This window comes from Impatiens glandulifera, chromosome 9 (assembly GCF_907164915.1).
Source record: "Impatiens glandulifera chromosome 9, dImpGla2.1, whole genome shotgun sequence".
In the NCBI taxonomy this organism is placed as follows: Eukaryota; Viridiplantae; Streptophyta; class Magnoliopsida; order Ericales; family Balsaminaceae; genus Impatiens; species Impatiens glandulifera.
The window spans coordinates 33,582,085-33,597,180 of NC_061870.1; the positions used below are offsets into that span (position 1 = coordinate 33,582,085).

Consider the following 15,096-nt stretch of genomic DNA (forward strand, 5'->3'; position numbering starts at 1 on the left):
TTTTAAAAATGATGAAATTGTAAAAAAAAATTTAAGAAACGATGGTAGTTTGAGATGAAAAAGAAAATTCCAACAAAAATTTTAAATAGACAAATATACGAGAAATAAGAAAAACCAAATAAATGACAAATTAAAAATTCAATTCTATTAAAACGTCTTTAAGTGGAAGTAAATGTTGATTGTATCATAATTTTTTCGCTAAAAATTAAAAAAAAAAAATCTAAAAAGCTCCTAATTGCACATCAACAAGGATCATCCAAATGGAACTCAACACCCTAGTATGTCTTATATTTTAATTTGTTTGAAAATGAAACAAATAACATTGTTAATTAACACTTAAAAGTTATGAGCATTTTTTTATTTTTGAGTCAATCACATGTCAAAATCTCTCAAGAATCCCACTTTTTTTTATTCTTTGTATGTGTGAGTGAGAAAGAGAAGTAGAGTTAATTGAAGACAAGATGAATCATCAATATATACAAGAACAATTAATTAATTCTTCATGATATATATATATATATATATATATATATATATATATATATATATAATCAAAAGAAGCTAATTGACACTAACTCTAGAGTATTAATTAGAAATATTGCATATACCAAACTCAAATCTCTTTCATATATATATATATTGTTCATAGATTCACACAATTAATTATATTAATTAATTAAAGAGAAATTAACAGAAATTAACTTACCTATAATAATAATAACAATATACATATAGCTAGCTAGTTTGAAATTGGATTTGGTCCACTTGGAACCTCATGAGCTCCAACCTCAAACACTCTTCGATTCGACGAAGTAATCCGCCCCGCGGTTTTTCGATGTAAACTCATCTTCTTCTGCGACAATGAAGCAACGGAAGAATCATGATCAGGTGGTGGATTGATATCCATGGAGTGATGATGATCACCAATAAGGAGGAGAATTAAGAAGAAGATCAAAAGTGCCAGATTGTTTAATGGGTTTTGAGGGTTTGATATTGATGTTGCCATGCAAGAACAGATTTATTATTATAAGTTATATCAAGAACAAGAACAAGAACAACAACAACTAAAAGAAACCACCCCCCAGAATTCCAGAGGGAATCAATATCCATGAACCAATCAGATCGAATAATATGATGATGAAGATGAATATGATGATGATGAAGAAGATAGAGAGAGAAAGAATTCGAGTTTCTGCAAAGGTGAAAGCTGAAGAAGGAGCGGTTGTGAATGAATAATAATGGAATACACATTTGTCAAGGAATTTTTTGAAAAACTTGAAAAAACCAGCACCAGCGGATTCAGCTACTCAATTTACGTATTTGTCCCTAGGTTTTTCTTCTTTCATATCATATGTGATGTGGCCAATATATTGATTAATAAAAGTCTAGAATATGACTCATATGAGGGGCAATAAAGTAAATGAGCACTTATAAAAAAGCATATCTTAAAAGAAAAAGAGACGACGGGCAGAGTAAAAAAGAAGAGAAAAAGCAATATGGGAGAGAAGAGGCTTTTTCTTTTTTTCTTGTTACCAGCTGTTTGATTAATAAGACTTATATGCCTTGTACGGATTATTTAATTATTTCAATCATTCTAATATATATATATCTTATTAATCAAATCATAATGTTATACTCTTGTTTTCTTTCATTATATATTGATATGAAAATTGAAAACACAAGGGTAGAATACGAAGGAGGGGGTCATTTAAGTAATTTTGGTTGTCTGGCTTATCATTATTTATTTTATTTGTTTTCATTATTGATATTGAAATGAGAGTCTCATGATGCAATATGCTTTATCATAAGCTTATATTATATATATATTTTATTTCTTTTTGCTCAGAAAAATTAATCATGACTGTAAAACATAGTTAATTGAGCTTTTAATTAATTAATTAATTAATTCTCATGAGACATGCATCTAGCTCAACCTTCAAGCCGCTGCATGTCCTACATGTATGTTACACACTATATATGCTCAGACTTTTATTCCTTTAGTACCTTGATTTTTTTATTATTATTTTACTATATGTCACTTTTACTTTATAAAAACTCAAAAAAATAAAATTCACTCATAAAAACCCATACAAACTTGAGAAGCTAGACATATATAAACATGATTTAATTTGCACTTTCTCTAATAACTTAATTAATTAGACATATTCCTACTTCAATCTAAATCGTTTTCATATAACATCAATATCTTTTCGCACCCTGATTAAACAATTAAAGTGAGCATAATTCTAAAATTTAAGATAAAAGTCATCATTAAAACATATTAAAAGGGACAAAGGGAACAAACAATACCCATCTAATCAACTTTAATAAATGCACCTATCTAATTTCTACACCTATTTGTTAGCTAAAATGGGACCTGCAATATTAGATTATACTTTTGTGTCCCTAAAGATTAAGAGAAGATTATAAATTAACATATACCCATCATTCAAATATTAAGTTAATTTACTCCATCAAGAACCCTAATATTTTCAGACAGAGATTAACTTATTGGGTTCAAACACTAAATTCATGCAGTATTCAAACCCTAATATTATAAATAGAAAACCAACATATTTCTTTTACCCATGTTCTAACATAATATGATAACTGAAGTGTCAATAATCTTGTTTAAAATTTAACGCATTAAATTAAAATAGGGTAATAAAAAGATAAACAGTTTATAATTTAAAAGATGTGGGTAGGGCACAATTAGGATTCAGCTGCTTTTGAAATCCACTTTTCCTTTTGCAGTATTGTTTTCCACATTTATCTGCATGCCTACATAAAAAATGAGCTTATCTGCTACTTAGCTTTTCTTGCACCAAAAAATTGACAACTGAGAAAATGCATCAGTTTCCATAGTAAAAATTCCATTTAAGGGAGTAAAGAGAAGAAACCCTAAGAAAGGAAGACAATAATATTACACACTACTATTAATAACTGACATAACTACCTCTAAGTACTTATTTATTATAACCACCTATATATAACTTCCTATACAATAATAATATTTACTATAATTTGTTACTACAACTACATGATTCTAATGATAATTGAAAATTGACCTAAAAGTGGTCATTTATATCAAGATCCAAGCAAATCATAGTGTTAAATATAGTTGCTTAATTCCAGACAGGTTTAATGAATCGTAGGAAGTAGTAAGAACTCGACCGACATCAAAAAGACAACCCCAACTAAAGATCGAACACTAGAGGACAGATGAACATGCATGCCAAATCAATGGATGAATTGATGCTACGGTCATCAGATCCATTAAGAAACTTTAGCTACCACTCTCACAAAATAATGCCCCCAAAAGGCATGATATGACATTGTTGAGCCCTTTTCCTTTTTTATCATGGAAATATCTTTGTAATTTGTCTTAGTGGTGTAACTTTTTGGTCAAAAAAGGAATACCCCATACAATACAAAGGTACAAGAGTGGCTCATTAAATAAAACTGATCACAAAAACACCCCCTCAATCAAAGGGGCAAAATAAGACCACCATATCTCAGATTGTAGAGAAACCTGAAAAATAATCTCAAAAACTTTACATTTATTCACAGTAGATGAACAGAAAATGATTTACAGATAGCATATGATCATGTTTCAAAAGGGGAAAAGATGGATTTTAGGTTCCAAGATCATGAAAATAAGAAAATATAGCATATATATAATTTCACATAAAGAAGGAAAATTAGAGTCTTTAGAGACCATGCATGTGTCATATATATATGATCACCTCCATATCAGACTTTTCCTTAATGTTTGCAGCACAGTATCATCAACAATGGAATAAGTTCCTTAAAAATAGAAAAAGCTATACACTTATATACATATGGTTTATAATCTCAAAGGTACCTTGAAAGATTTGTTAGTTTCCAACTATAGCTCCTTATCAAGTCCACAATTCCCTACTTTTTTATTTGTGCATAAGATTTAAGATCCATTATAAGTACAATTTTAAAAATAAATAAATGTGTGCCAGTAGACTATCTGATTTGAAATGAAACAATCGGGGTACTTTGAGTTATCTTATATGCCAAGTAATGCGTATCATCCAACGATATTATTTACAATGATTCATGTCATTATTATAGACTTCATGTCCGTATTCGATAATTTCTTTATTCACAATTTTTGTTTTGTTATGCCTAGCTAGTTTCACAAGATACTCTTATTATTCTAATGAATAGACGGGTAATTAAAAAAAATTCAAGATTTGTCCACAAATTTGAATTCAAATAATACTAAACCAAATAAAAATCAAAGATAATGTAGATATGACGCGTAATTATAACCAAAATTCAATTCATAATAATAAAACGAAAATTCTTATTAAATAACATGACTTCAAATTAAATTTATTATTTTTCTAATAATGGTCAATTTTATTACCAAGACCAAAAAAAATTATTATTAAATTGATCAGTCAAAGATTGTCTAAATATTTAATTTAATTTTATAATCTATAAATAAATGTCAATTAAAAATAATAGTTTTTTCCCAAAAACCCAATCCTAGAGAAATTCAGTTATCAAAAATTGAAAGTATTTAAAGCTTAAGGGGCGAATTAAAAATAAAAAAATTTAAGAACCATAGAAGTTTGAATAATAATAATAATAGTTTATTTTATTTTCAAATAAGACTTTCCAAAATCTAATGGACCTTGAAATTCAAACTATTTGGTGGTATACTTTTCTATCTCATCACGCTTCCTCTTTGCTTCTTCTCTCTCTCTCTAGAGAGGTGTTTAGGGTTTGTTAGATGGGGCAACAATCGCTGATCTACGGCTTTATTGCCCGGGGAACGGTTATTCTCGCCGAGTTCACCGAGTTCACCGGAAACTTCACCGGCATAGCATCGCAGTGTCTCCAGAAACTTCCCGCCACCAACAACCGATTCACGTACAACTGCGACGACCACACCTTCAACTACCTAGTTGAAGATGGCTACAGTTAGTCTCTCTTCTTCAATCTCGTTCGCGTTTGGTCACTGTTTGTTGTTTTTATTCATTTCATATCGTTTATAGTTCTGGTTACTTTCATATTTACGGTTGGTTTCCATAGCTTTGTGATCAGTCAGTTTGTGCCTTGATTTGATTTTTGACGCTGTGATACTCTATTACAATCTTCGTGCTATACCTAATTTAACTAGCCTTTGTAATCACTCTTTGGTTACTGATAGTCGTGTCCTGTTTTCGATAGGTCATGGTTATGTGGTTATGGATTACGACGTGAGCGGTTAGCGTTTTTATTTTTATGAGAATTTTGATTAGTAGTGTTCATTGAACTTGTTCTACTCTAAAGTTTGTCTTTAAAGGACGATGGATATTCCTTTTGTGAAATTTTGGCATTATGCTGGATCTACACATTTCGTATCCAATCGAACTGCTCGGTTAATGTTAGTAAGAGTATAGGCCTCTCATTTCTGATCTATAGTTTTCATTAGTTGATTGTATTTGGGATCTATTAGTGTATTGTTTGTTTGGGGAATTGGTTCATTATTTTTGCTTGAGATGGTGCAGTTAATGCAAACAAAGAAGTGGAATATGTCTTCATGTTCATCTCTTGCATATTTGCTAGAATCTAGATTGAGGTGGTATTTCTTTTCCAACAGGAGATCTCTAGTTAGGCAAAAAATATTGTTTGATGAAAGAGTTAATATTTGTAAATGTTATACAAGATAAAGTAATAGTATGTTGGTAGTTTAGTGGAGGAATCGATGGAAGAATTGATTGACGATGACACTAAACAAGGATTGTTTCTGTACAATGCGGGTTATGTAATGACATAATTGGCTGTAGCCTGTAGGTTTTTTCACATTCTTATATAAAGAAGTCTTTTAACTTGTCATATTCATAGCATATTGTGATTCATATGACCCTCTTTTCCGTTTATTCAAATCCCTTAATGTCACTTATTTAAAACTGCATCCATTTTCCTTTTTGGTTGATGTGATCCTCTAATACTGGTGTTGTCATCTGAATATTTCCAGCTTATTGCATTGTTGCTATCGAATCTGCTGGTAGACAGATTCCCATGGCCTTCCTTGAACGGATTAAAGAGGAGTTTGTCAAGAGATATGGCGGTGGAAAAGCTTCAACAGCTGATGCTAAAAGCTTGAACAGGGAATTTGGGTAAAAATATCCTTTCAATTCACATGTTTTCTTCTGAATTGCATTGAAACCTGTCATCTTGAAACCAATACTAATTTGTATGTAACAACAGTCCGAAGATCAAGGAGCAGATGCAATACTGTGTGGATCACCCGGAGGAGGTCAGCAAGCTTGCAAAAGTAAAAGCTCAGGTTTCTGAAGTTAAAGGAGTAATGATGGAAAACATTGAGAAGGTACTTCTTAAAAAAACGGCCTATTTTCTCTGTTAGTTTGTTCCTACGCAATGGTTGGTTTTCTCATATCTTACATTTTCAGGTTCTTGATCGAGGGGAGAAGATTGAACTTCTAGTTGACAAAACAGAGAACCTTCGTTCTCAGGTCAGTAACTGGATTAGTATCCAATCTTCTAAGTTAGGCATCATATTTGAAATGAACACCATCCAGGCATATTGAACATTGTCATGTATCTTCCCACTGAAGCCAACATAGAAAGAAGTAAACTGTATTGAGAATCCTTAATCATTTTACTAATTTGCAGGCACAGGATTTTAGGACAGAAGGGACTAAAATGAGAAGAAAAATGTGGTTGCAAAACATGAAGATAAAACTGATAGTTCTAGCCATCATCATCGCACTGATCTTGATCATAGTTTTATCAGTTTGTGGCGGTTTCAAGTGCCATTGATATATTTTGGTACTTGTGAAACTCTTATACATAGCAAGTGTTTTTTTTATTGTAAAATGAATGATGCTACACATTTTGTACTTTCATATGGTCATTTTACATTCATTTCATAACTTGATTCATTAGTAAAGGTTATTCATACATATTTACATGAACCCCATTATTTATTTCCACATGTTACCAACAAATCACTCATGACAAGGGAAAAAACGAAAAAATTTTCATTCAGCAAGCCAATTGATCTCTTAACGATGATATCTCCTCGAAAATAGGAAGGCGTCTGGACCTGAAACGGGCCAATTTATTGATCAAACGTTCGAGTTCGAGGTCGAGCCCATCAACAAGATCATCGCCTTCTTGCGGTGTGAACAATGTCATTGTAGGTGGTGGTTCTTGGAGGGACAAGAGCTCGAACAACAACTCTTCTGCCCGATTTCTGGCCTTGATGAATTCGCTACCGGGCAGCCTTCCATGAATGACGTGTTCAAGAATGGACTGGGCTTCTTCATAGCGAGTTTGCTTGATTAGGCAATGGGCTAAATTGCAGGCCTTGTTGGAATCAGGATCAATCATTTGAGCCTTCTTGTATACAACCTCAGCAGCCATGTAAGTACCCTTTTGCATGTAGGCCCAACCCAGATTTCCCTGAATTAATTAATTTAATTTAATTAAAATTAAAACTAAAAATAGGAATTATTAAACAAAATTACAAATATACATACCAATAATCTTGAAGTCTCTTGCTGAACAGAAACCTGAAATTTCTTGCCATGAGATCTAGCAGTTTTAGTGGGTTTTCCATTGAAAACTTCACCATTGTATATCATTCTTAGCTTCTGCTTCAACAAGACTATCTGCTCATCCACTTTCCCACATTTCTGCCACATGCAATGAACACAATTAGGGTATTGATTGTCAAGAGAATTATGATTTAAGGTTTAGGGTTATATGTATATATACCTTGTACAGGTCAATGAGGATATTGTCAAGAGAATCCTGAGATTGTTTAGGGCAAAGAACTCTAAAGGACTTAACAGCTTGAATTGCTTCTTCAGATCGATCCAATTGTTTCATGACAACAGCCATGTCTTTGAGTGCACTATCAACTCTGTCTCCTAAATTGATTGCCTTCCAAAACCATACTATTGCTCCTTCCAAATCCTTCTCCACCAGCTACAAAATACAATCAAAATCAATCATACCCATTTCATTTATATATATATATATAAAAAGATAAATACATACTTGAGCATGTTTGGCCTTAACATAAGGACCATCTCCAGAGGGTACTTTGTGGATAATATGAAACACACACTCATGATTCCCTTTAGTAGGACTGTCCATCTTCTTCTTCTTCTTTAAAGATTCCTTATTCTACTTTTTTGAGAGAGGGACTATGTTCTTGAATATATATAAATAAAGGCAATAACAAGTGTCTAGATCAATGAATAAAGAAACAATAAAGGAATGAATCTGGATGTGTTTCCGTCCTCTATCCCTCTATATGAACACGTCTTGGTACATCTACTGAGTGGTAATAATAATATTAGTGGAATCATAATTAAATGATTTTGTCATATTGATAGACTTCTAAGTTCTATCTATATGTATACAAAATTTAATTCAAACTCTAACTTTTATCACATGTTTAAATTAGAACCTTCAAGTATATTTATATTCAAACTGACCATTATTAATTCATAAATTGTTCACATTGGGTCAATTTTAACAATTTTTTTTTCTCTATATATGCTACTACAATAGGGGTCTCTCAATTAATCATCATTTCGGCCTAACTTGAGGAGTCAACTTTTGTGGAATTAATGATTTTCATTCTTTGGAATTAATAAAATGTTCTTTTCACTCTATTTAGTGACCACAACCTTCCTATATAAGTAATGTCAATCTTCTCTATTTGTCAATTTTATCATAAATGTATAAAATCAAATGATTTATTTTTCTTCAGATAACTATAAAACACTGATTTAACCTATAAATATAAAAGGCACTCAAACTTTTAACTTTTAAAGATTATGTGCTAAAACTTTTAACTTTTAAATCAAATGAAATTTTGTTAGCCAAAGATTAAAAATAATAATAAAATAATAAGATTATGTGCTAAAATAATTTTTTACAACATATCATGAATCTATATGCGCCGCTCCCGGTTTGAGTTCTCTCATACTATCTACTACCGTCTATCTGTCTGCATATATATATATGGTGATGAATCTGGACGCATTTCATATCATATACAAACTATTATTTTGTGTTCATCTCTTGTTATTTTTACCCAAATGATTTAGCTTCTGTCATTAATTCATTATTTTATTATTCTTTAATTGTAGTGCATCTCACAATTTTAACCATTTATATATTCAGTCAAATATATTTATTTCATTTTCTGTATCTAAATCAATTTTAAGAAAATACTTATAACATGTTATTAGAAATAAAATTTGTAAATTCTAGAATAATTAACTGAAAAAAGTCGGTCTATTTCATTATTAGTATTCTTTTAATTTTTTAAAATTATATATAATTTAATTTTTATATATTATCTAAAATTAATTTTAATATTATATATAATTTAAAATTAATTATTAAATTAAAATAATTTATTATTTTAAAAAGTAATATAATAGTTGGCAACCAAATATTACGGGAAAACTAATTTTAAACCAAATAACAATGTGAGAATTGTAAACATAATTTTAAACCATATAGTACTTGTTGAAAATACTAAAACTATATTGTACTAAAATGAACTCATCCCACCAAAATTTATTCACTAAAACTATAATCTAATCTAACAAGTTTAATAGATAATTTAGTATTTAACAGGTAAGTTGAATTAATTAAATAATTAGTTTAATATGTATTCTAATAAATTTATAAATCTTCTAGCTATACAAGTTGTATGAGACTACTTAATCAAACCTCTATTCATAGAAGTTTGCTTAATGTCCTAATAAGATGCGTTAGAATCTTGGATCGAGATAAACATCATTGGATAAGCTATTTCCTTTTATGATTAATCGACAAATCCAACGACAATCTGTATTTTACCATTAAGGACGTGTAAATCAGCAAACAAAGTTATGATTGTATACACTTAAATATTTTAATCAATTTCATATTAGTTAATATAAAGAGGTGGCACCTTCCAATCCTAAAGCAATATTTATTAGATTATTGAAATAAGCCACAGTTTTATTCCCAACTCACGACCAATCAATGGAAAATGAAGGGATTCAAGATTTTACCAGATCTATCTATAAAAATCCAATCTGTATTATTTACCATTTGTTTGTTTTTTTTTATCAATTTGTTTCAATAACTATAAATTTTTAAATGTTTCAATAACTATTATTCTAGCATCAGTGATCTTTGGCAATAATCTACCATTAACGTTGGATATAATGGCCATTACCCAGACACGTCTACATCATATCCACCATCAATAAACAAGATAACAATCATTCTATTCACTTTCATGTATTCTAATATTTTATAAATTTTGAATACCAATAAAAATTCTTAGCAAAAATTTTATGCCATGTTTCCTGTTTTGTGTTTAATATCAAATAATTTATCATCCATTCTCTTATTAATAGGTAAAAAGTCGCATCATTTAAATTTCCCATCAAAATACCATTTATATTTTTAAACAAACCATCTTGTTTGTTAATATATAACCCAACCTACATATCAACCATAACAAGGTTATTTATAAATAACCGAAAACCTTACTTAACAAAACAAAAACCTTAATTTAGCAAAAAAGATGTTAACCATAAACCCTAAATCAGAATGAAACATTTGTAACCCAACTCAAACCAACCAACAAAACCCTGTAAACATTTTAGAACAATTATGATATGAAACTGAAATTGAAAAATTATTGACAGAAACAGTTCATAGTATGAAGGGGGAGGCAAAGCACAAGTCCTAAAGAGTTGAGAAATCAGATATAAGCAACAAAAGAGATTCTTCTTCTTCAAGAGAGAGATTACAAACACTAGTGAACATGTTCAAGATATTTCAAACAAACAAGACAAATGTTAGCTTCATTTTTGTTCTCCTGATCAGACTCACCATCATCATTAACAGGGGCACAAGCTTGTCTGGGTAGTAGATGCTACTGCTACTGATAATTCTTTTCCCGGGTTTTTGTTTGAGATTGGCATTTGATACCTAATAAGATCATATTCATTCATATACATGTTATATTACTAAGATTGAAATCATATTTTTCTTGGACAACAGAATATATATAAAAGATTAATTAATTACCCTGGGGAGTTGGCATCTAGCTCTTTACAAGACAAAGTGATGGAAATCATTGAGACATTTCGAGTCTGCTCCACACTGAATTCATCAGAAAACATATCAAAGTTCAGATTATATATATCATTCAAGTAACAATAACAGCAATATGTAGAACATAGGAGAGATTGAATGTTGTTTATTACATTTGAAGCCCTTCTTCAATGGGTTCAAACACATCAGTAACGCTTACTGAGCTGATGGTGCTATCCTGGTACAGCCAAGGAAATCTCCTCTGTTTCAGGACAAAGAAGAAAATAAGGTTTAAGATCTCAGCCAAAAGGAATTTCAAATAGAATCATTTTTGTTTTCAACACCTTTAAGATCTCTGCAACAGCAACTGTCTTGCTAATTGCTTGCCCCATAGCTTTTAACACAATTTCTCTTCCTTCATTTTCCTTCATCCAAGATTCATTAAAGTAAGTAATCATAATATGGTAACATTGTGAAACTGACTCAGAAAATCCAAATTAAACTTCTAAATCCATCAAGATTCCATCAGTACTCCCCTTGAGAATATAATTCCACTCAAGGACAAGATCCAATGAAGACATCGCACTAAGGATCGATGATCGATCATCGATACATCAATACAATTACCACATTTCTATGATTCTATACTCTACGATACTTAAAATGATAGAAACATCATGAATCGTGTAAAGCTAGAAGCAAGATAAGCAAACAGTAATAATTCATAAAAGAATCGTCCAAGAAAGCAAACGACCTACAAAATTAGACATGCGAAAGAACAATCAAGTTAGATAGCGTGAGTTTCAGCAAATGAAGGTACCTGAAGAAGCCTTGTAGCATAGCTGATGTAGTTCCTGATCAAACCACGAGCGGTGATTCGGATTTCATTATCGTTTATAGGCGAACATTGTATCGGTTTCTGAACTTTCTGATAGCGATCCATGACAAAAGAGATGAGAAATAAGGAACGATTTAGAGAGAGAATCACCAAAACCCTTTTTGCATGTTAAACCTCTCAGCAGAGACGATACAGAGGAAATTATATTGAAAATAAAGGAGAAGGGCATAAATGGAATTTCGTTTCTACCACTTATGCGATGATAACTGAACAACAAATCTATAACAATATGACAACTGTAAACTTAACTGGTTGGAGATACAGAGTAAATTAATAAATAAGTCCTTCAAGTATTCTTCTATTTTGACACTCACCCTTAATTATTAGTTATATTTTATAATAAAACCTTTAATTAAAGTGGAAAAGAAGATAAAAAGATTTAAAATAAATAAATATATCAAAATTTTATTAATTTTAATTTGATCTAAAAATTTATTAAAAATATGTTTTCATTTACTTTACATTTAAAAAGATTCATTACATCTTTTATATTAAATAAAAACAAAATTATTTTTATTTTTTACTTTATCAAATTTAAAAAGTAGTTTTATTTATGGTAAAATATTAGTTTTGAAATAACTTTTATGAAAATTATATCTATTCATGTAATTTCAGATTTTTCTTTCTTATATTTTTATTTTATTATTTAGAATTAAACTTAGAATCAATCTTATTTTTTCTCTTTTCTGAATTTGAAGAAAGTCCTAAATGATTTGGGCCTGTCTTAGATGATTTTTTTTATTATTTATTTTTTTTTGTTGGGATTAAATTTAGTTTTTTTTTTCTCTATTTAAATATTATTTTACCTTTATCAATTTAAATTATTAAATCACATCCAGTACTTTTGTATTTAGTGACACGCCACGTAATTTTTAACAACTGCGAGATTAATTGTCCCAAAACTCATTTTATTCAAATAAACTTAGTCATATCCAAATAAATTTAGTCATATTTCATACAAGTTTTTTGGCCATCTATATATTAAAATTAATAAAAAAATATTGTTTAAGCACAAAATAAGAAGTAACATAAAAATAAATAAATAAATAAATAAACAATACTCAATAAATTATCAGAACTCAATAAATTATCGAGTTCGTAATTTCTCGAGAAAAAATATTAACTATACGCATCGGACGAACAATTGATGAAAATTCAACGATCTTTCTAACTAGATAGTCACCACAAAATAATTGGGATGATAAACTAAATATGTAGGCTTGCTATGTAGCCTCATTAATCCAAATTTCCTAATAACTACTCAAAGACTCGGAAATCACCTATTGAATCTTAGTAATATTTCACAAAACTCTAAATAACAAAAGACTCTAAAAATATTAGTCACCCATCGACAATGTAAAAGTAAGTGAGTTATCGATTTAACCTCTTTGTGGCACATACGACATTGACTAGTTATAATATAACATTTTTTTATGCAAATATCATCCGTAAGAATTACATCTTGAATAATGCTCCATCAAAGAACGAGATTTAAAAAAATTATCCTGGTGCAAAAATTATATAGAATAATCCATAGCAATTAATTATGAGTTAATGTTAATAGATAGTACTGGTCTCTCATAAAATAACAATTTGAAATCGTCCCGCGAAAATCGAACCGAATTGTCCCATTTGGGACGGATTTTCTCTGAAACCGAACAAGGATGGGACGAGGATGGTATATGTGCCCCGCCCCGATTTCATCCCGAACATAATTAAATATATTAAATCACCAATATATCTATTTATTCATTATATTTTATAAGAGTAGTAAAATTATTTATATATAATAATATAAAATTTTAATATATTACAATATATATTATATTAAAAAATTTGTTTATATAATTTTATTGTATAATTTTTATTTATTTATTTTTAAAAATTATTAAAGGTGCCCTGCGGGATTCTCCGAAATCGAAAAAATCCGAACGGGACGGGGATGGTATTAAAAAAATCCCCGAAATTAAAACGGGACAGGGATGATAAATATATTCCCCGACTCCGAACCGTCCATTTTCATCCTCGTTTTTGTTAGTTTATTGGATAATTATTTATAGAACAAAAGTTATATTTAAAAAGTTTGTTTTTTCAATTCATTAATTCTATGATGAATTTTATATCTTGACAAACTATAATTTTTAATTTAAATTAAAATATACAAAATAATGGATTTTGTTATAATCTTATTTTAAAATTTTATGACCAATCAATTTTAATTTTAGATTTATCTTCTATTAATAAAATCCCTTTTACAAGTTTGATTTTTCAATTCATGAAATTTGGGAAATTTAACGAAATAACCCTCCTAATAGGACTATTTCCACATTTAACATAGGCCAAATAATTTTTTTAAATATAACTTTTTGCCTATGGTAAAAGACCTTTTTACCCTCAAATAAAAAAATAAAAAAGAGACTTTTTGCCTTTCAGTTTCTTCTCTCCCTCTCCTCTTTTCATATTTCCAAACCGCCTTCATTTTCTTTCTCTTTCCCGAAACCCCCGACGACGACGACACGATCCAACCCCCCAAACCCCACCTCTCCGACGACTATCTGAGCCCCCGACGACTAACCGAGCGACGATCCAAGACAACGAACGACTGTCCAAGCAAAACGAACGACTAGAACGAAGGTTTAGGGTTTTAGTGTTTATTGTTTAGGTTTAGGTTTATTGGTTGACTGAATCGTTTTGGGTTTAAAATTCATATGTCGAAGGTTATTGCAGGCTGTGTCGCAGATGCGCATTCGTCTGCGACAGATGTGCATTCGTCTGCGACAGGATCGGGGGCTCAACCTCGGAGCTCGTTGCTTCGGAGAAAACTCACCCTCAACCTCAACCTCAACCTTCGTTCGTTCTGCTTTTTTCCGTCGTCGGGGGCCGGATAGTCGTTGGGGGAGAGGAGAAGAAGAAGAAGATGATGATGGTGACTTCGTTCTGAGTTGCTTCGTTGGTTCTTTCGGCTTCGTCGTCGGGGGAGAGGAGAAGAAGAAGAAGAAGATGATGATGGTGGCTTCGTTGGTTCCTTCAGCTTCGTCGTCGGGGGAGAGGAGAAGAAGAAGATGGTGGTTACTTTGTTTTGGAAATAT

The 15,096-nt window shown here is 30.5% G+C and overlaps 3 protein-coding genes and 1 long non-coding RNA gene across 4 annotated transcripts; 1 reads left to right on the forward strand and 3 right to left on the reverse strand.

Moving 5' to 3' along the window:
• Window positions 1–739: 739 nt before the first annotated feature.
• Window positions 740–1,006, reverse strand: LOC124916304 (CLAVATA3/ESR (CLE)-related protein TDIF-like). Its single transcript, XM_047457029.1, has one exon. It carries the CDS (start codon window positions 1,004–1,006, stop codon window positions 740–742), a length of 267 nt encoding a protein of 88 aa, XP_047312985.1.
• A 3,690-nt stretch (window positions 1,007–4,696) lies between these two features.
• LOC124915227 (vesicle-associated membrane protein 721) lies at window positions 4,697–6,917 on the forward strand. Its single transcript, XM_047455905.1, has 5 exons — window positions 4,697–4,961; window positions 6,002–6,143; window positions 6,235–6,355; window positions 6,438–6,500; window positions 6,661–6,917. The coding sequence occupies exons 1-5, from the start codon at window positions 4,772–4,774 to the stop codon at window positions 6,805–6,807; spliced, it is 663 nt and encodes a 220-aa protein (XP_047311861.1). The 5' UTR covers window positions 4,697–4,771; the 3' UTR covers window positions 6,808–6,917.
• LOC124916305 (protein SULFUR DEFICIENCY-INDUCED 1-like) lies at window positions 6,899–10,237 on the reverse strand. Its single transcript, XM_047457030.1, has 5 exons — window positions 10,175–10,237; window positions 8,053–8,181; window positions 7,768–7,980; window positions 7,530–7,685; window positions 6,899–7,452 (listed from the first exon to the last, which is right to left on the reverse strand). Exons 1-5 carry the CDS (start codon window positions 10,235–10,237, stop codon window positions 7,033–7,035), a joined length of 981 nt encoding a protein of 326 aa, XP_047312986.1. The 3' UTR covers window positions 6,899–7,032.
• A 452-nt stretch (window positions 10,238–10,689) lies between these two features.
• LOC124913875 lies at window positions 10,690–11,177 on the reverse strand. Its single transcript, XR_007096786.1, has 2 exons — window positions 11,104–11,177; window positions 10,690–11,004 (listed from the first exon to the last, which is right to left on the reverse strand). It is a non-coding gene; the product is annotated as an uncharacterized LOC124913875 (long non-coding RNA).
• Between the last annotated feature and the right edge of the window lie 3,919 nt (window positions 11,178–15,096).

Excerpts from the sequence above, each read along its gene's own strand:
- LOC124916304 (XM_047457029.1), bottom strand. The coding sequence starts at position 1,006 with ATGGCAACATCAATATCAAACCCTCAAAACCCATTAAACAATCTGGCA.
- LOC124916305 (XM_047457030.1), bottom strand. The coding sequence starts at position 10,237 with ATGGCCATTATATCCAACGTTAATGGTAGATTATTGCCAAAGATCACT. Across the intron at positions 7,686-7,767 it reads TCCTCATTGACCTGTACAAG|AAATGTGGGAAAGTGGATGA; the intron begins GTATATATACAT and ends TGCATGTGGCAG. Across the intron at positions 7,453-7,529 it reads AAGAGACTTCAAGATTATTG|GGAAATCTGGGTTGGGCCTA; the intron begins GTATGTATATTT and ends TAATTAATTCAG.
- LOC124915227 (XM_047455905.1), top strand. The coding sequence starts at position 4,772 with ATGGGGCAACAATCGCTGATCTACGGCTTTATTGCCCGGGGAACGGTT. Across the intron at positions 6,144-6,234 it reads AGCTTGAACAGGGAATTTGG|TCCGAAGATCAAGGAGCAGA; the intron begins GTAAAAATATCC and ends ATGTAACAACAG. Across the intron at positions 6,356-6,437 it reads TGATGGAAAACATTGAGAAG|GTTCTTGATCGAGGGGAGAA; the intron begins GTACTTCTTAAA and ends TTACATTTTCAG.